We start from the raw sequence: 25,001 nt of genomic DNA, 5'->3' as shown, positions 1-25,001 counted from the left end.
ATGGTACTGTAGTAATATCTGGGTCAGGTCGTTTGTAAGCCCTATCCAGACTCAAGAGCTTCGGACATCAGTTCAAGGCTGTTTGCTGGCGGATGATCTATTGATTCGGCGCCTGTGAGGCTCACCCACTGAGACATTGTGATTCGATCCTCATTCGAGAAGGCGATGCGTCTCGTGTTGGAATTAAGGAAACTTTTTGGTAGTCAGCGATGGTTTGGACTGGGCGGCGTGGCCTGCAGTGGCTTGCGGCTTGCATGGGGAAACTCTGAGAAATGTCCGAACAATGATGACGCCCATGCATCTATATTATCTCTCGACACGATCGATTTTCGCCATCGCGTCTGCGGCAAGATACTTGCCATCTGTAATCCATTCGCTCTCAGTAAATGTCCGATCGTGTCTTGCCGTGTTGTGTTGCAGGGTTGCATGAATTTGTGTCGGTTTGTTGTGCATCAGAGGAAGCTGCGGTTGAACCCCGCTGTCAACACAGAAGCTTGGTTCCTCTCCCCACTTGACTGGCTCGGAGCCTATCTACCTTAATTTTATATTTATCACTGTTGTACAAGATATGCCACGATGCTTCCCAGGGCTCAGTCTTCAGGCTCACGCGATAAGCAATATATGCAAGCCTGAGCAATGCTCGTTTGGCCCACAGCTACAAGGCGCGGAACCCATCTTCAACTTCGAGGCTGACCTGCTCAAGGATCTTGCCCGTCTTGCTTATTCGGACCAGCGAGTCAGTCCCGCCATGGACGATGAGCCGCGAAGGATGGCATTTGAGGCACGGCACGCAAGCATAAACTCCTCTCACACGCTGCCGCGACCGTTATGTTTGCAGGTCCCAATAAACCTTCGTCGACACATGTATTTGTACTCATTCACATGTCATTTTTTCGGTGCCTCCCTATTCAAGTCCAAATATAACTGTAATGCGAGTATGCCCTCTTCTCCAACCAATAAACCAACATCGGAGAATTATTGCTTACTTGCGCCTATGCGGGTTGGCAGGATCGACGGATCACCAGCAGAGGTTTTGCTGCAAAGTGCGAAGCGCATGCTTGCTCGTGCATGTAGCGCATGGATTTCCTGTCTCGGCTCGAGCATGGGTGACCGTACAGTTTCCTTGTGATTCACGGTGAGGGAGGTCGAGAAGTGGCTTGCGCAGTTGCTCTCTGACCAGAGATTGAGGTGAGATCTTCTGATGTTATGCCATTTGGAGTTGTGTAACTTCATGTACATGGGGCCGATGAAGATGTCCCCGTCCCTGAAGAGTTGGATCCTACCATTTCTGTTCGGAGCTGCCTAGCTAGCGATGAACATCAGGGCGAGATGCTCGAGGTTCTAGACAGTCGGTCAAGTCTTGAACCTCAACATTCATGCGCCTTTTTTGTAGGCTGGATTTCCAGGAGGTTGGTCAAATCTCGGCATTCTCATTTTGTGTTTCCATGTTTCGTAAGGTTTGACATTCCTTTTTTTGCTCGCTGGGATCGCACGGCTATGGGCTTCCTTGAGCCTCTGTGTTTGTCGCCATGTATCAGGAGTGGAGATATCCTGATGCTCTCTTCTTTTCGTGCCGGGGCTGCTGGAATCCAAGGGCTCCTTGAACCTCAGTTCTTGGTTGTCGTCTACCGGTCGTGTGTAAGACTTGACAGTATGGTTGTCGCTAACCTCGAAATCGATGTTCTTGTAGGTGTTTGTGTGTTGCCACACATTTTCTCCGGGTGTCTTGAAATTCCAAGGTGAGAAACCAGCGCGTGACCACCCGATAGTCGGAAGAGCCCAAACGGTATCTATCTCGCTCAGGGATTCATCCGCTTGCTCAACTAGAGATCTTTCTACGATTGCAGGTAATGCAAAACGGGCGTTTGCTGGCGCGTGAGGCTTGAGTCTTCTTTCAAGGCTTCCCGTATCGTGTAGTCTCATGTGCGGCAAATCGGTTGGTCTCAGAAATCTGACGACCATGGATGTTTTGGATGGTACATTATGTGGTATGTACCGAAGTCTTATCCACCATCGGTCATGGAACAGCTTTGGGCGAGTCCATATAGGTTCAGAAAAGTCATTGTCACTTTCTTGTTCTGCTAGGAGAACCTGTGTATATCTCTCTGGGTCCTGAACTGGGCGTGGAAGGACACTGTACTTCCACGAGACTCTGCGTTCGCCAGAGCTCGATGCCTTGTCGGACTCGAGTGTTTTGAGAAGAACGATATTACCAACGTTGACACCAGCGTTGGCCGATAGCTCGTGGTCGAATAGAAATGGGAAGATGTACTGGACTGCGCGCTGAGTATTTTGCAATTGAAGTTTGTGTTTGTCTTCAGAGAGTGACAAGAACTTGCGGGTAAGTAGTGCCGCTACCAGAGGAGGATTAGTCGTGTCCCTCAACCAGTCTTCGATTTTTGGATGGATCGAGAACGATACAGAGCTAGTTCTGGTATTGAGTTCAACCTTGCAAGCCTTGAACATGGCTGTGGCAGTGTCATTACAAGATTGGCGATGGCTCAATTTATTCGCTGCGAGGTCCCTCAAACGGACGGTGCTGAGTGCATGTGGTAAGGCTCCGGATCCAATTAGGTGTCTAATAGCGTTGCGAGCAGTCAGAGTCTTGTCGGCGTTTGTTGCATCCTCATGCCAACTGACTTGCCGTGCATGGCAGGTGGCAATGAGTTCTGCTTTCGTAAAGTCAAGTAGTGGTCGATGGATCGTAACGCCGCCAGACTCGACCCAAACTTTTGTGATGGTCCCAGAAGGGTCTAGTCTCCGGGTGGTTCCTGATTCGGAGACCCCATGGGCACCATGGCATTCAGGGATGGGACTGATGGCCTGGATACCTTGTAGACCTGTGCCTAAATAGCCAGCATATATCCTCGAAAGTATTGTCTCAGCTTGATCATCTCCATGGTGGGCTAGTAGAAGAGTGTCGATTTGAGATTTGGCACAGGCACGCCCAAGAAGTTGGAAGCGCAACTTGCGAGCAGCCGTCTCTAGATTTGGAAGCTTGACCGGATCGCGATGATTTGGCCATTCCATCTTGAGGATCTCGGACGCAATACCGAGTCTTTGGAGGTTACTTGCTACTGATATGGCTTCAGCAGCACTTCCATACCGTAGGCAATGATCGACTATGAAAGCTGTAACAGGCGGCATGTTAAACCCCTGTACTTTACTGCACAGACTAGCCAGGGCCATGGAATCTACTCCACCACTGATGGCAAGGCCTGCGAGAATGAATGAGCATGAATTGAGACATGCAACAAGATTATCTCATGCATACCTAAGCGTATCTTGCCCTTGCATATTGGCTGTAGTATGGAGTCAAATCTTTCTTGAGCGATGGCCTGCGCGGCAGAGCGGACGGCGGATCTTTTCAACATCCCATCGCAATTCTGCAATTGGCACAAAAACTACAACTGATGTTGAAGCTGACTGAGGTCTGTGGTATGCGAGTCGTTGTCGGGTTGAAAACAATGGCAAGGCTGTCAAACAATTTCGCCGATTTGGATGAGGGCGAAGCTCGGGCAGGAGCGATTGCGGAACGAGCTGTCCATGGCGTCAACTTTTCGGCTTCACAAATCAACCGCCATGGCTTGACATCGACGTAGCACGAGCAATTGATCTTTGATTGCTTTGAATCTCACAATGGCAGGAGTCACTCAAGAGAAGACTCCCCTGGTCGAGTCGCCGTACTTGCGCTCGCTTCTGGTAAGTACATTTTGTTATTTCTCTCTATGCCCATCAATGCCCTTCCGTCCCCGAGCTGCGAGCAACAGCCATGATTCCCATCCGCGACCCTGACTGAACGCGCATATCCTGCCCACGGTTTCTTCCTCTTTTGTCAACCTTTGCTGTCATTCTGCGCAATGACTTGCACACGAGGTTGCATCCTTCATAACGCAAGCTAATCATACCAAGGCAGGCGCAGTGGCAGGCACAACAGTAGACACATCCCTCTACCCACTCGACACCCTTAAAACTCGTCTTCAATCCTCCTCAGGCTTCCTCGCCGCAGGTGGTTTCCGCGGCGTCTACGCAGGCGTCGGATCCGCAATCGTCGGCTCCGCTCCAGGCGCCGCCCTCTTCTTCGTAACCTACGACGGCCTCAAACGCTCCCTCTCCTCGCCTACCCATACGACCACTCAGTCCGCCTTTGTACACATGACAGCAGCGAGTTTGGGAGAAGTGGCAGCGTGTGCGGTACGAGTGCCTACGGAGGTCGTCAAGCAAAGGGCTCAGGCGAAACAATTCCCGAGTTCGAGGGAGGCGTTTACGAGTATTCTGGATTTGAGGAAGAGCAGAGGATGGGGTGTTATGGCGAGGGAGTTGTACCGTGGGTGGGGTATCACGGTCATGAGGGAGGTGCCGTTTACGGTCATCCAGTTCCCTATGTGGGAGGGTATGAAGAGGTGGGCTGCTAAGAGGGATGGCAGGGAGACGGCTACTGGCTTCCAGTCTGCCGTGTTTGGATCTGTATCTGGTGCTATCGCTGCTGCGTTGACGACGCCGTTGGATGTGCTGAAGACGAGGATGATGTTGGCAAAGGAGAAGGTGTCGGCATCATATCTGTTGGGCAAGATTTACAGAGAGGAGGGCATGAGGGCTTTCTTCAAGGGTGTTGAGCCTAGAGTCACTTGGATCAGCATTGGTGGTGCTGTTTTCCTGGGAAGTTACCAGTGGGCGAGCAATGCATTGGGAGGCGTCAACTGATGCATTTGTACATATACTAAACAACGCATAAGCATGTACGAATACCAATAAACGGAGTCGAATCTATCACCTTTCCTCCCAAGCATGATCAAATAAGTGTATGATGGATGTCATACCATACTACCAGGGTGATGCCCTTGGCAAACTTTTCCCGCATACTTCTCGCCGTACAGCGACGACGACATGAGATGAAATCTCTTGAACATATCTAGAATGCTTCCGAGCATTCAAAGAATTAGCCCACATGAATTAAACTTGATCTTTTCCAACACTATGAGTAATACTCGGAAATATGTGTCCAGCTTTCAAAGCCAGCCCACCACTAGACTTACCATCTCCCTGGCAAAAATGCCGTTTAATCTAGCGAACACATTTCCCGAGCTAGATAAGTAGGATCTTTCAAACCTTCCCACGCTGCCTCTTACAACCTCATCTCTCTCTCTCCAGCCTACGCTGCTCTAAGTACAACACCCACCTCATCTATCCTGATGTAGAGCACTTCGATTCTGCTCTTCTCTGCTCTATTCTGTTCTTCCCTCATCGCACCCGCCGACGTCGATAATCGGGTACCCGTCGCGTATGTTTGATAGCGAGCTTCGCGTGCGCATTGTCTAAGAAATCGAGGATCCTTGAAGTGATGCACGACCGCTTTATTAAGCCTCTGAGGTCTGCTCTGTTACGCCTTGTTAAATGATGTGAATGCGGACGATGGCTTTGACCTGTGGGGAGCTGGAACCCTTCGGACGGTTTCGTCAATGGAGTCGAGTGCTCGGACGTAAAGCACAAGGCTGAACCGGATTTCAAAGAGAAGAAGAGCGAAGAGGAAGGTCAAGTTAGGAAGAGCCCGTGACCGGTACGACAAGGAAGGGAAAAATCAATACAAAGTCAATACATGCTTCTGATAAACAGTGATGATCGGAGGCTGTTCATGCAAGCACATCAAGACAAAGGACAAGCAAGAAATGTTGGAAACAGTATCTGTAGTTTTCTTTGAAAAAGGGGGAATTATGCCATTTCGCTTCCTGCACCTACACCAGATGATAAAGCCTTTCCAGTGTAATCAATTTATGATGATATAACGCAGCACCCAGCACCCGAGAGACAACAAAAAGAGGTAGAAATCGGAACATGTTGGAAGAAGTAGAGGAGGGGCGATAAAGAAAAAGAGAAAAAGTGTACCCCGAAGAAGATGGCGAGAGTGGTTGTGATCATTTTTTCATATAACTTCGTTGCTTTTCCTTTATGCACCGAACTCCTTGATGTCGTCGGTGTACTTGCCGGGGACGAGGGCAAGAGGGACGATACCGGAAACGTGCATCTCGGGACCGAAGACGTGCATGTCGAGCTTGAGCTCTTGACCGACAGCCTTGATGTTCTTGAGACCTTCTTGGTAGTTGGGGCCAGCACGACGGACCCAGATCTTGACGTTGTGCTCGATGAGGAGAGGAGCGACCTCGCGGATGGCGCGGATGACACCCTTGAAGGTGGAGGCGACGTTGGTGAAGTTGGCAATACCACCACCGATGAAGAGGACCTTGCCCTCGGGGTGCATGGGAGCACGGAGCATGAGGTCGAGGACAGTTCTGGCGTAGTGGAAGGTCTGGGTCTCGGTGGGGGCACCAGAGTACTCGCCGTAGTTGGCGAGCTCACCAGCGTAACCAGCAGAGGCAATGGCATCAGCATAGACGACCGAAGCACCACCACCAGCAACGAGAGTCCAGACGCGACCGCTGCCGTTGAGGATGGTCAACTTGAGCGAGGCACCGGTCTTAGCATCCATCTCGGCGATGTAAGCCTCCTCCTTAGAGAGCTCACGACCGAAAGGAGCGGGGAACTCCATGGGGGGGCCGACATCGACGGAGACCTTGGAGTCCTTCTTGTCAGCGACGTTCAAGCCGAGAGCAGTGGCAGAGCGAGCGATGGCCCACTTGGCACCACACTCGAACTCGGCAGTCTGATCGATCTTGGCAGCCAAGTCGAGGAAGTGGACCTCAGCGGAGGTGGCATCGGCGTTGGGGATAACGACGAGAGGGTTGATCTCGAGGTAGCTACAGTGTGTAAGTAGGATGACCTAGAAGAAGATGGATGGTGATGAAAAACTTACGTGAACTGGCAGTCAACGTAGACGGCGTAGAGGCGGGAGATGAAGTCGACGAGGACGTTGTGAACACCCTGGGGGACCTTCTTGAGGAGAGTGGCAGCAATCTCCTCGTTTGAAGGGTACTCCTTGAGGTCGACGGGAATCAAGATCTTCTCAGCCTTAGCATCGACATCACCGACATCAACACCACCCTCGTGGGTGAAGAGGATCCAGTCACCCTATTGATAGCATGTTAGATTCTGACGATAATATGATGGACATTGCAACGTGGTGATGATCTGGGAGGATGAGTAAGGCCAACCATCGACGGCGGGTAGATCCGAAGACGATGGCCTAATGCAGGTACAGATGTTGTGCGTTGGTGTAAGGGATAGAGCACATCTGTGCACGCTTGGTGGTGGGACTGGTGGGATTTCTCCCTTCATCCGAGCAGAATAGCCGGGGGAAATCACCACTGCCAGCCCAACGTGACTTTCACATGCAAAACAATCATATGAAAACTTCCCCCTGGTCTTTGCTCTTTCCCTTGCTTCTTTTCTTTCAATAAAAAGAGAACCAAGGAAAAACTCGACAAGCCCCGGAAGATTGGTCTCCGATGATTGTTTTCGACATGCCGGAGAGAAAAAGAAAAATCGAAAGAAACATGGCACATACCTCACGCTCGGACATGATGTTGATGTAGTACTCGGTGTCTTGGGAGTGAGGCACGAAAGGCTCGACCAAGAACTGTCTCAGGACACCATCGACAGTCTCGACTCTCTGGGGCTTGCCAGCACGCTCCTCAATCCAAGCTCTAGCCTCAGCCCAGGTCTTGTTCAGGGCCAAAAGACCGCTCTTGCCTCGTCGCTTGATGAGCTGATCGGGCTTTGCGACAAACTTGGAACCAGACTGGAGCAACCAGGGGTACTTGACCTCGGCCTCGTCAAGAATGTCCTTGGGGGAAGCATCTGCGGCGAAGTAGAGGGAGCAGAGCTTGGCGTGAGGGTTGTGGTTGGCGGCAGGAGGGAGAGGGGTAGGCTTGATGACGGGAGCTCTGGTAAGGTGGTAGTTGAGGATGGCCTTGCCATCGGCTTCGAGGATCGACTTTGCGGACATGACTGCGAAGGAACTGATGAGGAAAAGTGAGCAACAAGAAACAACACAACTGGTCGACGAGTCGAAACGAGAGTGCAGACAGGAGCAGAGAAAGAGCAAAGACGAGAAGAGTGAGGCAAGAGAGGAAGGTGAAGCAAGAGGAGGGAAGTGGTGAAGAGCTAGGAGCAACAAGAATGCACTGGGGAATGGCTTGCGGCAACAAGTCGTGTGCTTTCGGCTCAACAAGAGTTGGGAGATACAGGAACCGCGCACGGAAGTGATATGCGAGACATCGACTATGAGACTTGCAAAAGTCCGACGGGCAATGTGTCGACGAATCACCGTCGTGGGCGGAGAGCCAATTTTGGGTACACAAGCAGGATGCTGATTCTGGAGCTTGGTGGACGCTTACCTGGTGGGATTGGGAACTCGAGGATTGAAAAGTCCGAAGAGGTGGGTATCACACAATCAAGGAGACGCCAATTGGATGTGGAAAGAGAGGGGAGAGACAGCAAAGAAGGTGTCGGAGACTTGATGGATTCGGGAGAGCACTCTTGAGGGGAGCTGTGGATGAGATCGAGGAGAATATTGTCGGGTCTTGGCTCCAGGTGGCCGCAGAAGGGTGCAGACGGTGAGCTCTCGCTAGCGTCGGCGGGGCGAGTTAGCGCTGCCGTTAGGTCGACAAAAAACGCCGATCCCGCAACGCAAAAGGGCTGGGATTAGTGGTGAGTGGGCTGATTATGCTAATAATGCTAATTTTATACAGGGGTTTTGTGGAGAGAGCTCCAGCACACGCCGCCAAAATGGAACAAAGAGGACACGTCGAACACGCAAGAGGCACGGAAACATGCAGCGTGGTGCAGCAGCCGTGACTCGGCCCGGAGGAGTGTTATCACCATTCAACCACCTGCTGACGCTCACTCAGCGCTTTCTGGCGGGCTATCATCTGTGATTACAACGAGGACTTCGAAATGTTGGACGTCTCACCAACAATCACCGCAAGCCATACCCAGTCCAGCAAGCAGATGAAGGGGGAAATTGATGATGGTACGATTTCGAAAAGTCACGGCCGGACTCGGGAAGTGAGAGGAGAGCCGTGCACTTCGTCGGGGAATTTTTAACCCACACAAACCCAGAAAACGCAACGGGTCCGCCAAAAAAACCACCGGCGACCGGAGCACGCTAATCTCACCTCGGACTTTTGGCCCTGGGTGCTGCGGTTGAAGCCTCAGCAAAGCGCCGTGCGACAAGTCGAACAATATTGCTTGTCTCCAAGTCTCTCTTGCACCTCCCTGAACCTGCCCTCTCCGACCTGCTCATCTCCTTTGGTCATTCATCTTCTGCTGCTCGTCCGTTTCCTCCTCCTCCCTCCTTCCTCTTGTTGTCGCTTTTGATATAACTGTAAGTGAGCTCTGTTTTATTATTGCACGAGGCCGAGTCAGCTTCGGCAAGCTTTGCAAACCCCATCTCTCACCTCAGCGCGCTTCCAATCGTCTTGCCCCTGCACACCTACAGCTCCATCCTTGCACAGCATTGATATAGCGCCGCATCTGCAGCAACTGCCCAGTCTTGAAGCTGTTTGCTTGCTCACGTGTCTCTTTGTCCGTTCCTTCCTCCAACTCCCCACCGCTCCTTCCTCTACAGCTCATCGATCGCGAACGACCTTACTGACATTATCTTCCTCGCAGCTTCACAATGGTTTCCGCAACCACATCCACCCCGGCAGCTGCCTCGACTTCGCAGTCAAACGGCACCAGCCAGCCCAACGACAACATCACTCGCTTCTCTGCGCCCAGCAGAGCATTGAGCCCTACCCCCACCCACCAGCTCTTCCACCCCAAGACGAGATGTTTCGTCTACGGTCTGCAGCCCAAGGCCGTCCAGGGCATGCTCGACTTTGACTTCATCTGCAAGAGAAAGGTTCCCTCGGTCGCCGGTATCATCTACACTTTCGGTGGTCAGTTCGTCAGCAAGATGTACTGGGGCACCAGCGAGACTCTTCTCCCTGTCTACCAGAGCACCGACAAGGCTGTCGCCAAGCACAGCGAGGTTGACACTGTTGTCAACTTTGCCTCGTCGCGTTCCGTCTTCCAGAGCACCATGGAGCTCATGGAGTACCCTCAAATCAAGACTATCGCCATCATCGCTGAGGGTGTCCCCGAGAGAGTGAGTTTTGGAATTTCCAAACTAGCAATCGCAGCAGACAACTAACCAAACCACAGCGCGCTCGTGAGATCCTCCACGTCGCCGCCAAGAAGGGCGTCACCATCATTGGTCCCGCCACTGTCGGTGGTATCAAGCCTGGTGCTTTCAAGATCGGTAACACTGGTGGTATGATGGACAACATTGTTGCCTCCAAGCTGTACCGCTCTGGTGCCGTTTCCTACGTCTCCAAGTCCGGTGGTATGTCCAACGAGCTCAACAACATCATTGAGCAGACTACCAACGGTGTCTGTGAGGGTGTTGCCATTGGCGGTGACAGATACCCCGGTACCACTTTCATTGACCACTTGCTCCGTTACGAGCAGGACCCCAACGCCAAGATCCTCCTACTTCTCGGTGAGGTCGGTGGTGTTGAGGAGTACCGTGTCATTGAGGCCGTCAAGGCTGGTAAGATCACCAAGCCCATTGTTGCCTGGGCCATTGGTACCGTCGCCAGTATGCTCAAGACCGAGGTCCAGTTCGGTCACGCTGGTTCGTTCGCCAACTCTCAGCTCGAGACTGCTGCCATGAAGAACAAGTCGATGAAGGATGCCGGTTTCTACGTTCCCGACACCTTCGAGGACCTCCCCAAGGTTCTTGCCGACCTTTACCAGAAGCTCACCGCCGACGGCACCATCAAGGTCCAGTCCGAGCCCGCCGTCCCTAAGATCCCCATTGACTACTCATGGGCCCAGGAGCTCGGTCTCATCCGTAAGCCCGCTGCCTTCATCTCCACCATCTCCGACGACCGTGGTCAGGAGCTTCTCTACGCCGGTATGCCCATTTCCGACGTCTTCAAAGAGAACATTGGTATCGGTGGTGTCATGTCTCTTCTGTGGTTCCGTCGCCGTCTCCCCGACTACGCCAGCAAGTTCCTCGAGATGGTTCTCATGCTTACTGCCGATCACGGTCCCGCCGTTTCCGGTGCTATGAACACCATCATCACCACCCGTGCCGGCAAGGATCTTATCTCCTCGCTCGTCGCTGGTCTTTTGACCATCGGTTCTCGTTTCGGTGGTGCCCTCGACGGTGCCGCTGAGGAGTTCACCAAGGCCTTCGACAAGGGTCTTTCTCCCCGTGACTTTGTCGACACGATGCGCAAGGAGAACAAGCTCATTCCCGGTATTGGTCACCGTGTCAAGTCGCGCAACAACCCCGATCTCCGTGTCTCGCTCGTCAAGGAGTACGTCAAGGCCAACTTCCCCCGCACTCCCCTCCTCGACTACGCTCTGGCCGTCGAGTCCGTCACCACTTCCAAGAAGGACAACCTGATTCTCAACGTTGACGGTGCCGTTGCTGTCGCCTTCGTCGACCTTGTCCGCAACTGCGGTGCTTTCACCAACGAGGAGGGTGAGGACTACCTCAAGATGGGTGTCCTCAACGGTCTGTTCGTCCTCGGTCGTTCGATCGGTCTCATTGCCCATTTCCTCGACCAGAAGAGACTGCGCACTGGTCTCTACCGTCACCCCTGGGTAAGTTTTGATCTACATCTGCATCTTCTAAACCCAGCACTAACAAATTCTCCAGGACGACATCACCTACCTCCTCCCCAGCCTCAGCGGCGGCGCCCCCGGAAACGAGGGCCGTGTCGAGGTCTCTGTTTGAAAAGATTAAAACAAAAATGATACCAAAGAGAAGGGAATACAACAGTTGGGATATGTGGAGCTTTTTTCTTTCTTTCTTCTTTTTTCACAGACTGGGTTATGTCTTTTCTTCTTCTTTCGCATGGACAGGGGAGTTCTTGTGTTAATGCCTCCCATCGACCCCAACCCAACCCAACCCAACCAATATAATGATCATCAACGTTCAAAGCGTCTTCTACATCTACCTTCTTTTTTTTCCTCACATGCTCTTTCGTGTCGCTCTTGGAGGGCGTAGGCGTAGGAATACCTTGGTGAATTTGTTTGTTGCGTCACGAATCCCAGCTCCGGTCCCAAAAATATCTCCTGCCGGATGTCGAACGCCACAACCGGAGTCCGAAATCTATTCCGCATATCCAATAATATGCTCGGCGTATATTCACACTGGTGAATTGTTCAGAATTGATAAATCGGGCATCCGCTACGATTGGGCGTCTCATGAAGTTTCGTTCACGCTCATGGAGTGAAACCAGCGAAATCACAAAAGTGAACAGAAGGATTTTTACAATTACCGACTATCGTTCACACCCATATCCCACCTTCTGTCTATGTATATCATGCTCTCCACTCTAACTGTATTCAAGACCATCCACGACGCGTTTAGAAGGGTCTATAGGAAGCTGAAGAGACTCGATCAACGTATCAAGCGTCTTGAGACGCCGAACGGCATTACAAGTATGTCTCTTTCCCATTGAGTCAGGTGGGTACACGACTGCATCTAGTCTTCTACAATTATTTCATCGAGTTTGATATGGCTACCTGATACATGGCAAGATGTCGACCTGTCAATAAGGACGAAAATAGGAAAGGCTCAAGAGATGAAGGAAGATGTTGACCTAACCGTGATTGACGAAACCATGAGTTAGAAAAGTCAACATTGCAAGAAAGGTCTTAAGTCGGTTTCGCAATTGATTGTGTCAAATGAAACTGCATTTTCTCACACATCTCCAAACACGAAATTGGGGGCGTAGATGGCGAAATTAGGTTTCGTAATGAACAGCGCATTCTTAAGAGGAGATTTGGGTACTTGTTGTAACATTTTGACAACCATTTTGACTGTTTCAAAGTAGATTTGGATGTTTGGTAGAATATGTAGCTACTTAGTATCTGGTCGTTATCTCAATACACAGAAGACTACAAACAAGTGTGAGTACAGGATAGAACGGGATCAAAGGGGTACGTTCTACCTAGCAAGCATGTCACGTGCGATGGTACAATAAAACAATCTCGCCATTTCTGAGCAATCGAAAAGTGGTATTTGGGTATCTCTACTTACGTTCAAGCAGCATGGATTAAGGACGGAACAAGCTTGTCTCGAGATGCTCAAGCATCAGGGTCGTCGGAGACCTCGTTGTCGACTGCGCGGTAGCGTCTGCTTCTAAGGGCGACGTCGTTGATAGTGGCCTCAGGGGCAGCAGTCTTGAGCTTCTTGGCAGGAGGAGTCGGAGCAGAGATGACCGGATCGGTAGCATCGACGGCGTTGGTGGTAGTAGCTACACGGTACATTAGAGACTGCAGGGATGGAAGGAGGCACGAAAATACTTACCCTTACGCTTAGAACGATTGACGGAGGAATACTCCTTACGAGGCATAAGCTCACAAGGGATGTCCTTCTCGCGGCAACGGCTGCAGATCCTGCTGCCGGCGGTCTTCTCGCAGTGGACCTGGAGTTTGGTGCAGGCTTGACAAGTCTTGTTGTACTTGGTCGTAGTGGATCCGTCAGACTGGACGGGAGTGAGGGCAGCGGCTATGCGTTACTTCATTAGATGATGCGATAGTAGTGTAACAAGGATGGAAGACTTACACTCAGGAGTAGAGGCAGTAGCTGTGTTGGCAGGTTCGTCGAGACCCTCGTCGTCTTGCTTCTCATCCTTGTCTCCATGCTCCTCCATGAGAGCAGCGGTAGAGGTAGTGACAGAAGGAGCAGCAGCAGCAGCGGCGGCGGCGGCGGTACGATGACCATAGCCGTTGGGGGCAGCAACAGCAGCCTTCATCTTTCCCAGGAGGTGGCCGAACTGAACTTTGGCAGCATTTCTCTCCATGCCGATACCCTCAGCAAGGCGGCCCCACTTCATCTACAAGATTAAAGAGGTCAGAAGATGATCAATTGCGAATAGGAGGGTCAGATAACGACTCACCTTGACAGTTCCATCGTACTCGAAGAAGGCACGAAGGAGCTCAGTCTGGCGGTCGGTGAGTTTGATGGTAGTAGGCATTGTTGGCGAATCCGCGACGGGTATATTGACAGAAGAGAAGAGATGCAGATCTTGTTTTATAAAAAGTCGACGCGCGCGCAGAGCCCAATAGTACCGCGGTGTGAAAGTTCCAATTGTCCGCGGTTGCTAGGACTGGAAAGACAACCGCGCCATCACTCTGATTGGACAGTAAACGACTCTGCATGTGTTGGTAATGGAAGATTCGCGGCATACAAGTTGAGCAGTTACTGGAACGACCTGGGAGATGATTCATGATGCTGAAATCTCGTGAGCGGAATCTTAGAGAAGTCGCATTGGCACTAGTTTCTGCTCCTTCTTTTGAACAAAACAGCCATTGAGACTGGAAAGGTCTCTGATGACTGAAACATGACCAGCGAGAGCGAAACATTCTCAATCTCTTCCTAAAACTCTTCACGAACAAATGTCTCGTGAGATGTCTTGATAGTTGAGCTTGATTGGTTTCGAAGATTCTAGAGAAATGTATTCCTGATTTCATGCAAAGCTCGTCGTGCAGTCATCGGAATGAAATGTAACATGACTTCCAATATCACAATCGTCTTCGTCGAAAGTCAACCTCACTCATGCTCTCTTTGGACATACACAATAACCGTGAAATCAACCTGCATTCTGACAGACCAATTTGAACGGTATTCAGGTAGCTGAGATGAGAACCGCATTTGTTGTAGCTTCTCTTGCTTGATCAACTCTCTTTGGGTATGCACACATACCTGAAAAACATCTTGCAATTTGACAAATTTACTGATGAGCGACTCGGTGGTCGGGATAGCGTCCTGTTCTAGTATGGTTAGCAAAGTCTACGCACTCTCACTGGACCCTCTTTCGTACCTCGAAAGCATCTTGCCTGATGATATGCGATACCAACGAGCAGCTGTGCGCCCGAGATAGCGCTTGGTATCTGGTGTCAGTGGTACTCAATTACTCTCTTTGGACATTCGCACGAATTCGAAAAGCATCCTGCCTTTTTAATGTTTTGTTTAAGGGGTTGCCAGGCCACTGAGAATGGTAACAGCTTCCAGCGGTGTTTGACTCTCTTTGGACATTTGTTCGTACCCGAATAGTATCTTGCATTTTGATGAATGTATTGATCGATCAGGCTGCTGGGAATGATAAGATTAGCAACTCATTTGGGGGTTCTCACTGGACAGTTGTTCGTACCTCAAAAGCATCCTGCATTTGGACCGCTAGATCAACAAGCAACAAGCAGGGGGTGGGGAGTGATACGATTAGTAGCATTCTAACGCTCTCACTGGACGTTTGCACATACCTGAAAAGCATCTTGCATTTTGACGAATAAAATCAACGAGCAGCTGGGCGGCCGAGATGGTGCACACTCGGTGCATGTTCACGCGTACTGTCACTGTAAGAAGGTCTCACATATCACATAAGAGGTGGACGCAGTGTTCGGGGTATCAAGCAGTGGTATTTAGCTGCTCAAGGCAGCGAGGAGAGCGCAGGGTGCTAAGACGCCTAAGCGTCTGGGTCGTTGGTGACCTTGGTCGACTTGGCCATCTTGACCTTGATGGTCTTGGCCTCGTCCTTCTTGACCTCGGGCTTCTTGGCCTTGATCTTCTGGGCGTTAGCCCTCTTGGCCTTGGGGGCGGTGGTGGTGGTGGTGGCGGCTATAGGCATATAGTTAGTATACAGAGCCTGATATAGTGGTCTAGAGATCTTACCCTTGCGCTTAGCAGCGCGAGGCGCGGCAGCAGGAGCCACCGGGGCGATGGGAGGTGCGGCCGGGGGAGGTGCGGCGGCAGCGACGGCCGGAGAGTTGGTGGCCTCGGTGGCCTTCTTCAGGAAGCGGACAAAAGTGTCCTTTCCGGACCTCTCGGTCTGCAGACCGAGGCTGGTCGTGACGGCAGGCCAGTCGATCTAATAGGGTACGTAAGTTAGATGACAGTCTACAAGGAAAGGGGTATAGGGTAGGCTTACGGCGCCGTGCTGGAGGACGGCACGGAGGTTTCTGACCTCGGCAGGGGTGATGTTGATGGAAGGCATTTTTTGAAGGCCTTTTTGGTGGTTGTTGGTAAGGATATGTGATTTTTTTGACGATCTTGATGGAATGAATCGTTACGCGCAAAGGAGAAAGAGCAATTCGCGGTGAAAACGTCTATTCAGTGCCTAGCGTCAAACACCCAATGAGGCGTTGCGCTGATTGGATGCAGCAGCGGGATGTTAAGTGATGAGTGTGCCGGTTGCGGCATCAACCATTGACTGGGGGAGGTCATGATCCAGGAAGATAGTCTCTGGTCTTCTGTTGAGACAGTAAAGCAGATACTCGTGCTACCCAGGCCACCACTGCCATTGATAGTGCTGCTTGAGGTTCAACGTACAGGTGAGTGTCCCCCGACCGAACAGTGGCTGCTCATAGCTGACAATGTCTTCCAGACGGCCTCCTGCGCCTTCTCATACCGCCACCTTGCTCCTCTAGCAACAAGAGACGGCATACAATCGATTGACCGGCAACGAGCTCGCAGACACCACGAACTATACTCCCGGTAGCGTATAGCGTACTCGAAAGCATTGCACCACGCCAGAAGGCTTGTTCTTGTATTCGAAGGAGTCCGCCGAGCAATTCGACGTTCCTGCCCGTCGATGGCCTGACATCAGCAGACGGCATGGTCTCCTGAGCAAGAGTATATTTGGCATCCACTGGTGAGGATCTCATGATGAGCAGCTCGACATAGCTACTCGCTGATGAGTCCGGCATCAGGAGACGACATAAGCGCTGCTGAGGGAGATCATGCAAGGCTCTCATGCCGAGCAGCTCAGTACTACTGTCCATCGATGTACCCGAAGTCAGCAGACAGCATGGTTGCTCTGTGAGGGGCCCGACGAGAGCACACTGTAAGTTTGTTCCTGAGTAAGATCATGTCGAGCATATGCTGGAGAAAGCTTCATGACGAACAGCTCAACACAGCTGCCCGTTGACGGACCCGGCGGCAACCGACTTCAGCATTACGGCTGAGAGAAAGCACGATAAGACCTTCTGAGTGTAGCCCCAGGACGAGCAGCTTGACCCTACTACGCGTGGGTAGACCCGGCGGCACAGACTGCAGCATTACGGCTGAGAAACAGCACGATGAGAACCTTCTGGCAGGGTCCCGATAGCGAGCGTACATGGCCAGCATCTTTCATGGCGTTAAGCCTTGCAGATTCCAGTGGAAGAGGTGGAGTATTGGCGGCTGGTATGGTCCTGAAGGAACTATCCTGGAAGAGCCAACGGCATGGCAGGTGCTTCAGGCGTTGCTGCCCCTGCTGCAGGCGCCGACAGCGATGTTGAGAGGCGCACTGGGCGAGAAGGTGATTTCCAGTGACCAGGAATATGTTTTGATACACGCTTCGAAAATGGTCTTGGTGGCATGCAGTTTGCTACCAGGGGAGAGGTTTGTTGATTGACCAGCGGTAGTGGGCCGCCCGAGTTGTGCCGAAGTTCATCCGGCCGCAGAAAAGCTCATATCGGGCTGACTTGCAGGATGGCTCTTGGTCTGTCTGCCTCGTGGGTTTGGAGATGCATGGTATACTCCATCTGGTGTCTCGCTCATGCAGCTTGCTTCCAGATACTGGAATCCTTGAAGTCCTGGACAAGCATCGGAACACTCAAAGTGGTCTGGTGTGGTACTTGCTTCTGGCTACGAAGATCAAGGGATCCAAAGAATACTTGCAGGGACACCGGCAAATAGCATCACCATGCAAGGCATGTCTTGCAGACATCCGAGACCAGAAGAACGTGTTTGAAGAGCTGGTGTGCTTGCTTCTTGACAAGATACAGAAGGAAAATGAAAACTGGTGATGAACATCACAGCTGCCATGGGCAGAGTACAAAGGTCAAGAGCCAACAGTACAGCATGATAGATACAGAGACACAGGAAACATATGGAAGCATAGATCTGAGGACAGGATGTTTGAAGAGTGTGATGTGTTGAAAGCTCGAGTAGTCTTGAGATATCGCATGTGCTTGATGATCGAGGCAGACCAAGTAGACAGCAATAACACTTAGAGCAGCATCAAGCATACATAGTCGTCATATTTATAAAAGGGTTGGGCGTGTGAAAGAATAGGTGTTGTTGGTACACATTTTTCAGGGGATGCAGAAAATTTCTTCTTCAAAGCCCGGCCATAGGCCAGGAAAACAGTTGATGAAAAAAAAGAAAAGGGCCTGTCAGAAGCCTGCCAATGCCTACCCAGTCAAGCCGACCGAAGCCAGACGCTCAAAAGGGTCGAGATCATCACCATCGAGGCCGGAGCCAAGATACTAGGTATCACTCTAAGGCATCGGAGGTATATCTCATCCGCCAGGTTGGAGTTCTGTGGCTCTTTTGAAGAGTTCAGATAAGAAGACTAACTAAATGAAAAAGATTCTATCTTGAAGGGGGTTAGCAGGATGCTCGATGAATAATGGTAGAACACCAAGGGGGTGGTGGAACATACGAAGTAAAGTCGACTAAAGAGATTAGGAGGAGGGCGAGGGAGCACGCTGTTTTATAGAACTCGCAGCGGCCTGTGCACGCAGAGCATTTGCACTGTTTGACTGACAGAGTTTTTCGGATTGTCAAGGTGGTACTGAAAATATGCTGTGATGAGATATACGCATTTGGGGTGAAGTCTGGGGATACGACTTGTGATTTTGAGACCACTTTTCGCCCGTGTCTCCCACCTCTTGCTCTGCCCTTAAACAAAGTATATTCTCCTTTTAATGAAGTGTCAACTGAGACTTTGAGTATCATACGGAAGATTGGAAACAATGTCGACTTAGAAACGCAGGAAATTACGCCTGGCTCACATTCCTGATCTTACCTCAATCTACTCAGTCCTCATACACACATCTCAAAGAGCTGACTGTATCCTCCCTAGATTGGACTCTGTGGCTTTCGGCCTGCAGAAATGCACAATGTCTCTGAAGTTCTTGCATACCTCCGCAGAGAAGCGCTGATCGAGACGCTCTCACTGTATGCACGTAGTTAGTCGTTTGTGCCATGGACCTACAAGTCACGACATTCCAGGGCTATCGATTTTCCAGATGAATAAAATGTCAACACTCGAAACCAAATAGTGGATAGACTCCCCTCAACGTCTACCTCCGTACAGTCATTACCAGTCTTGTCGAACATATCGCTCTGTAAACGAAGCCCAGTTACTGTTGCCGTGATCTCAATGAGCACTTTGAGGCGTGAGCAAGGGCAGATATACATACACAGCGGAATATTCTTGTCGTCTCCCATCAGTCAAGCTCCCTCAACGCTTGGAAGAAAAACAAGCTCGAGGAACAGCAGAGTCAAAGTAAATTATGCAATGGTTCGAAGCAGATGCTAAAAGCGAAATAGCTGGTACGAAAGTGTTCGCAGCCATCATTCAGATAACTGCTTCGCCAAAGCCACATCTTCCTCGGCGATAACCAGCTCCTCCCGACGACATCTGAGCTCCTCACTGCTAGCTGCAACCCGTGCTGTTGCTTCCTCAACTTCCCTCATAAGTCTCCTTTCCTCCTTGTAAAAGTCACAAGAAAGGCATGAAATGTAATGAAAATCACTGAAGCTGAATTTGCGCCTTGGAAAAGCAAATGAAGAAGTTATGGCCGCATAATTCACTTCCCTCTTGATGTCCGGACCTCTACTGTACTTACGAGGCAATGCACATAGGTTTTGACCCGGTATCTCATTCGGCGAGAGAGCATCAGAGAGTCGCTCTTGAAGACAGTACGACCTTTCTCGAGGATATCGCGCATTCTGACATATACAAAATCCCGCTCATGGTTGTAGGAAGCAGTAGAAGTGAGTAGAATATAACAGGACATTTTCTCATATCTACCTCTAAACACCGGTATACAACTTTTACTTGATCAAGATCAATTTAACCCTTGATGATCTCACCAGGACCACTGCTGGCCTTGCCCTCCATCTCGAGCTGGACTTCCTCACGGACAATCTCTCTGACGTCCTGCCAGCCAGCACCGTTCTTGACGATGGTGACACGGCGAGGCTGTTGCTCGAGACCGACGAATTGCTCGGGCTGAACAGCCTCGAAGCTGAAACCTTCTTGCTTGCCCAGTGCTGTCTCAACAGCAGATGAGAACTTGGCGGGGTGCGCAGTGGCAAGAGCGATGTGGTGGGCGTTGGGCGAGCGCTGGATGGAGCGCAGGGAGGCGGCGATACCAATGGCACTGTGGGGGTCAAGGATGTACTTGCCCTGGTGGACGGTACCCTGTGTAGCGTAGGCGCCGCTGTTCTCGCCAACAGGAGTCATACCATTGCCTGAAGCGTAGGTCTCAGTGATCTGGTCAAGAGTCTGCTTGTCAGAAACACGCTCAGACTCGAAGTCCTCATGTGCGGCATCCAAGATGGCCTTCTCGACTCCGAAGCCGCCGTCGGTCTTGAGTGCTTGCAGCCAAGTCTTGACTTGCTCACCAGCAGCCTTGCGACGCTCGGTAACATTGTCGCTGCCGTGAGTGCGGTAGGACAGGTACCACAGCAGACGCTCGAAGTTGCTGCTGACCAAGATATCCATGGCAGGTGCCAGTGTCTCCTTAACGCCATCGAGATGGGCCTTTGCTCCATCGTGTTCGAAACCACCCTCTGCCTCACGTCCATGGACAGGCTTCTTCTCGTAGTGACCACTGCGCCAGAAACGGTGCAGAATGTCGTTCTCATTTGTGGCGATGACGAGCTTCTCAGCGGGCAGACCCATGCGCTTAGCGAAGTAGCCGGCGAGGATATCACCGAAGTTGCCGGTAGGGACGACGAAGCGGACTTGGGGGTTCTCGGTATCGAGCGAGCGGGCAAGGGTGAAGTATGATTGGAAGTAGTAGGTGATTTGTGCGAGGATACGAGCCCAGTTGATGGAGTTGACGGCTGCGAGGCGGTGGGTGCTGTTCATGTCGGCATCACCGAAGAGAGCCTTGACAAAGTCCTAGAAGAACATCAGTATTGAGTTAGAAGGTCTGAATAGGATGTACACACCTGGCAGTCATCGAAAGTGCCATCGACGGCCAAGTTGTGAACGTTGGCATCAAGAACAGTCGTCATCTGTGCCTCCTGTACAGGGCTGACCTTGCCCTTGGGGTGCATGATGAAGACCGAGACGTCCTTCTTGCCGCGCAGACCGTAGATGGCAGCAGAGCCAGTGTCACCACTGGTAGCGCCAACGACGGTCAAATGTTGTCTGTCGGTGCCCTCCTTGCCCTTGTTCATGCGCACAAGGAAGTACTCGAACAGGTTGCCAACAAATTGCAGAGCGACATCCTTGAATGCAAATGTAGGTCCGTGGAACAGCTCCATCAAGTGGAGGTTCTTGCTCTTGTCAAGAGTCACAACGGGGGTGACATCTTTGGCGCGGAATGTCGCGTAACTGCGATGGATGATGTCCTTGAGATCGTCTGAGGGAATTTCGCTTTTGGAGATGTACAGGCTGAAGATCTCAAATGCGAGCTCTTGGAACGAGAGGTTGCGCCATTTTGATTGCCAGTCTGAGGGCAGAGCGGGAACTTCTTCAGGGATGAACAGACCACCGTCTGCTGCAAGACCCTTGAGCACGACGTCTTCGAACGACAGCTAAAACCAGCTTCTTCTCAGTTGGAGACTTGTCGTGGGGGAGTGTAGTGTATTCATACGTCGTAAGAGCCTCCTCTGGTGCTCAGGTAGCGTTGCGATGCGGTATGCGATGCCATCTTGATGGATTTTCTCTTCGTCTGTGTCGCTCGATTGTTCTTCTCCTTTCTCCCTTGCTCTTCTGTATAATCGTGATTCGTGATGGTATATTTGTGAATGAGTCACGCAATGTTAGGAAACATTCAACCAAGTCGCTAGAGCCGTTCAATTGCTGACCCCTCGGTCTAACTTCTTGATTCTGGCCAGAGCGTCATCCCCACCAAAAACTGAGCGAAGTCGGAGGTGCTGAATTTCAACATTGTCCGACCACGCTGTAAGACAGGACTACAACATATCATCGTATATCAGCGAAGGTAAGTTAGGCATGTACATACAGCCATAAAGATGCAAGAAATCTCATCAAAGTCAGGCTGTGTAGAAACACTTAGAAGAGTGAAGCTTTCATCAAACGACACCTTTGTGCATTTCGATCATTGACGAAATTTTCGTTGCTTGGGGTCACCCTGTCAGTACCTCTCTTCTTCGTCTCGAGAATTCCTTTGGAACGGTACACTTCTGATGTTGCTTTCCATAAATTTTCAGTATCGACAGTGAACTGCTGCGTCTTCTCTGCTTCTACAGATGTCCTATAACGCGACATTGATTGTCATGGTCCTTGAAAACAAGTGTTTGACGGTTTGTGTGCGTTTGGCATCCATTTCATGGACAAGTCACATCATTTATCGCAAAATCGACATAGAGGCAGTTCCACCAAATATCATGGTACTGTGATCAAGAAGGAGATACTTGGAAGTGTACAGTATCTACAGGACCATATATAAGACTGAAAAAATCTGTCGTTGTTGCACAATGGCACTGTCGATGCTAAAAATGCTGGTTATGGGCATCACCCTGGCTGATGGAGCTCAGTGTTGAGAACGTCGCGTTCATCCTGATGGACAGCGACATGATGTTGATCATGATATCGTGTCGACATGATCCTCCAAGCATGCAGTCGCATGCGAATGTCATCTCTGCAGCGGTCATATCTTAGTGATGTATATGTGTCAAAATACACAAGCCTTTTCAGATACTCAAATTCGCCCCTGAGAGCAGCGACTTGAGACGCTCTTAATGGATAGTTTCTCGACGCAAAAAGTCTTGTGTATTGCAGCAGCATTGGTGGCTTCGCTGGCGGTTGGGATGGAACATGATTAGGGTCTGCAGCTTGCGAGATCATGATACAGTTATGATAGCCATGACGCTCATCATGCTAAAGACAGAAGGAGACACCAAAATCATGTTCTAACAGGATTCTGACGCTGCTGCGGTATTTTCAAGGGACGTGTTGATACCCACCACAGTGATAGGTCTCTAAGATGTCTCTTACTACGAACACGCGTCTTCGTGGCGAGCGCTTCATCACCCAGCCGTCGCTGCCGACTTCGACCCACGAATGGTTCGTGTTCCTGCTGATTTCTTGGAAAAGAGCTTGGTTAAAGCTTAAATTCCAGCCAGTGCTGGCTGCTGGCGCGGCCGGAGATGCCGTTTTGCGGGGGGTCATGATGACTTCATACTTTCAGACATGTGGAATAAACCAACAAAACGCTGAGGACGCCGGCTTGTTTGTCAATTCCTTTTTCCTTATTCAATTCTGATTTTGTCCATATCTATATAGACAAATCACAACTTCACAATGTCGCACGATACCAAGGTTCAGCAGCATGGAGAGAACCATGACATCCCCAAGGAACACCACGTCTCCAGGTAATTTCCAGCCATTGAACTCGTCAGAAGGTCCAATGCTAACAACACTGCAGACCCGGAGCTTGGTTGCCTTCAGACCACCGCACACACCACGAGTGGCTCGGCGAGCAGGTAGATAACGCCAAGAAGAACCAGAAGCCTTTGATCCCTGTCCTTCAAGAGTTCAAGGAGTTCATCGAGGGTACTCCCAGAGTCTACATGTACTTCACCGCCATGTTCGAAGAAGTTCCCTACAAGCACGTCTACAAGAGAGATCCCACCGGCCGCAAGCAGATCCGCGATTACAAGCACATGCTGGAGGTCTTGAACCACGTCTTTGGTTCTGCACCTGTCTGGACCGACTCTGCACAAGCTGTCGGTATGGTCGGTGTTCCCATGTGCGCCATCTTGGACTATCCCATGTCCACTCCTTCCGGTCACGCCGCATTCCTCGACCCCGAGGTCAACAAGATGATCAAGAAGGTCCTCAACGAGTGGGGCAAGTTCTTGCAGAGCCCCGAGTCTGCCGGCGTCCTTCACGAGGGCAAGACCGGTTGGTTCGGCGAGACTGGAGCTTCCGACATGATGGCTGTTGCCAACGCTCCTTACAAGACCAACCACAAGTTCGAGGACTTCTTCGTCTGTGACACCAGCAAGAAGCATTACGGCTACACCTCATGGGACAATTTCTTCACCAGAAACTTCAAGGAAGAGGTCCGTCCTGTTGAGAACCCCGACGATGACAGCGTCATCAACAACGCCTGTGAGAGCAAGGTCTTCCAGGTTCAGGAGAAGGCCAAGCTCAGAGACAAGTTCTGGATCAAGGGCCAGCCCTACAGTATCACCGATATGCTTGCCAACGACCCCTTGTCAAAGGAGTTCGCAGACTGCACTGTCTACCAGGCCTTCCTGTCCGCTCTGTCTTACCACCGCTGGCACTCGCCCGTCAGCGGAACCATCAAGAAGGCTTTCGTCCAAGATGGTACCTACTTCAGTGAGCCCTTGTTCGAGGGTCTCGGTGACCCCAACACCAAGGAGATTGATGCCCATGGTATCTCAACTGGTCAAGGTTACTTGAGTGCTCTTGCCACAAGAGCCATCATCTTCATCGAGGCCGACAACCCCGCCATTGGCTTGATGGCCTTCATCGGTATCGGTATGGACGAAGTCTCAACTTGCGAGATCACCGTCAAGGAGGGTCAGCACGTCAAGAAGGGTGAGCAGACCGGTATGTTCCATTTCGGTGGTTCGTCTCACTGTCTGTTGTTCCGCAACGGTGTCAAGGTCACTGGCTTCCCTCAGCCTGGTAGAGCCGAGAACGTTCCCGTTCGCAGCAAGCTCGCTACCGTCTCCAACTAGATTAACCAAAAAGTCATGACCACAGTAATGTAACGAGTAATGGATACCTTTTCAATGTCAACATAGATTCTTTGTACTATGAATATCGTACATGTCTCCTCCCCATGTGCACAGTTTGGTCACCTTGATCACCTTCCCACAATCAATCATCGAGCCACCAAAGCTGTAGAAATGCTTGAAGCTTTTGATTTAGTATAGTCGTCCAAAGAGATCAATCATACAGAAGACTTTCACTGGATACGACTCTGGTTTAGAGTTGTTGTGCAGTTCGACACTGAGTGGCAGTCCACGTGACTTAGGCCGTGAGCTTCATTTCCATCGTGGTCGACCCTTCCATCACTTAACAACATCGTCCCAA

The 25,001-nt window shown here is 50.9% G+C and overlaps 9 protein-coding genes across 9 annotated transcripts; 4 read left to right on the top strand and 5 right to left on the bottom strand.

Annotated features, from left to right (window-relative positions):
• Positions 1-1,374: 1,374 nt before the first annotated feature.
• M438DRAFT_284972 (uncharacterized protein) lies at positions 1,375-3,374 on the bottom strand (the record flags this gene model as incomplete). Its single annotated transcript, XM_029901493.1, has 2 exons — positions 1,375-3,218; positions 3,275-3,374. The coding sequence occupies 2 exons, from the start codon at positions 3,372-3,374 to the stop codon at positions 1,375-1,377; spliced, it is 1,944 nt and encodes a 647-aa protein (XP_029754973.1).
• Positions 3,375-3,602: 228 nt separating this feature from the next.
• On the top strand, positions 3,603-4,770 carry M438DRAFT_350181 (mitochondrial carrier). Its single transcript, XM_029906569.1, has 2 exons — positions 3,603-3,702; positions 3,913-4,770. Exons 1-2 carry the CDS (start codon positions 3,640-3,642, stop codon positions 4,702-4,704), a joined length of 855 nt encoding a protein of 284 aa, XP_029754972.1. The 5' UTR covers positions 3,603-3,639; the 3' UTR covers positions 4,705-4,770.
• Positions 4,771-5,944: 1,174 nt separating this feature from the next.
• M438DRAFT_360218 (ATP citrate lyase-like protein subunit) lies at positions 5,945-7,900 on the bottom strand (the record flags this gene model as incomplete). The annotated part of the gene is made up of 3 exons (XM_029907417.1): positions 5,945-6,752; positions 6,809-7,023; positions 7,460-7,900. 3 exons carry the CDS (start codon positions 7,898-7,900, stop codon positions 5,945-5,947), a joined length of 1,464 nt encoding a protein of 487 aa, XP_029754971.1.
• A 1,674-nt stretch (positions 7,901-9,574) lies between these two features.
• M438DRAFT_285029 (citrate synthase) lies at positions 9,575-11,686 on the top strand (the record flags this gene model as incomplete). Its single annotated transcript, XM_029901497.1, has 3 exons — positions 9,575-10,045; positions 10,102-11,553; positions 11,609-11,686. The coding sequence occupies 3 exons, from the start codon at positions 9,575-9,577 to the stop codon at positions 11,684-11,686; spliced, it is 2,001 nt and encodes a 666-aa protein (XP_029754970.1).
• A 1,273-nt stretch (positions 11,687-12,959) lies between these two features.
• Positions 12,960-13,937, bottom strand: M438DRAFT_409983 (uncharacterized protein; the record flags this gene model as incomplete). The annotated part of the gene is made up of 4 exons (XM_029910056.1): positions 12,960-13,214; positions 13,268-13,468; positions 13,526-13,796; positions 13,860-13,937. The coding sequence occupies 4 exons, from the start codon at positions 13,935-13,937 to the stop codon at positions 13,045-13,047; spliced, it is 720 nt and encodes a 239-aa protein (XP_029754969.1). The 3' UTR covers positions 12,960-13,044.
• Positions 13,938-15,425: 1,488 nt separating this feature from the next.
• M438DRAFT_360215 (uncharacterized protein) lies at positions 15,426-15,953 on the bottom strand (the record flags this gene model as incomplete). The annotated part of the gene is made up of 3 exons (XM_029907416.1): positions 15,426-15,577; positions 15,632-15,827; positions 15,888-15,953. 3 exons carry the CDS (start codon positions 15,951-15,953, stop codon positions 15,426-15,428), a joined length of 414 nt encoding a protein of 137 aa, XP_029754968.1.
• A 758-nt stretch (positions 15,954-16,711) lies between these two features.
• On the top strand, positions 16,712-17,955 carry M438DRAFT_360214 (uncharacterized protein; the record flags this gene model as incomplete). Its single annotated transcript, XM_029907415.1, has 5 exons — positions 16,712-16,802; positions 16,994-17,143; positions 17,190-17,258; positions 17,534-17,700; positions 17,761-17,955. 5 exons carry the CDS (start codon positions 16,712-16,714, stop codon positions 17,953-17,955), a joined length of 672 nt encoding a protein of 223 aa, XP_029754967.1.
• A 1,850-nt stretch (positions 17,956-19,805) lies between these two features.
• Positions 19,806-21,618, bottom strand: M438DRAFT_378649 (threonine synthase; the record flags this gene model as incomplete). The annotated part of the gene is made up of 3 exons (XM_029908839.1): positions 19,806-20,861; positions 20,912-21,502; positions 21,562-21,618. The coding sequence occupies 3 exons, from the start codon at positions 21,616-21,618 to the stop codon at positions 19,806-19,808; spliced, it is 1,704 nt and encodes a 567-aa protein (XP_029754966.1).
• Positions 21,619-23,132: 1,514 nt separating this feature from the next.
• Positions 23,133-24,705, top strand: M438DRAFT_307366 (uncharacterized protein). Its single transcript, XM_029902296.1, has 2 exons — positions 23,133-23,305; positions 23,359-24,705. Exons 1-2 carry the CDS (start codon positions 23,235-23,237, stop codon positions 24,641-24,643), a joined length of 1,356 nt encoding a protein of 451 aa, XP_029754965.1. The 5' UTR covers positions 23,133-23,234; the 3' UTR covers positions 24,644-24,705.
• Positions 24,706-25,001: the final 296 nt, after the last annotated feature.

Source organism: Aureobasidium pullulans, assembly GCF_000721785.1.
Source record: "Aureobasidium pullulans EXF-150 unplaced genomic scaffold scaffold_41, whole genome shotgun sequence".
NCBI lineage: Eukaryota > Fungi > Ascomycota > Dothideomycetes > Dothideales > Saccotheciaceae > Aureobasidium > Aureobasidium pullulans.
This window is presented reverse-complemented; position numbering and strand designations above follow the sequence as displayed.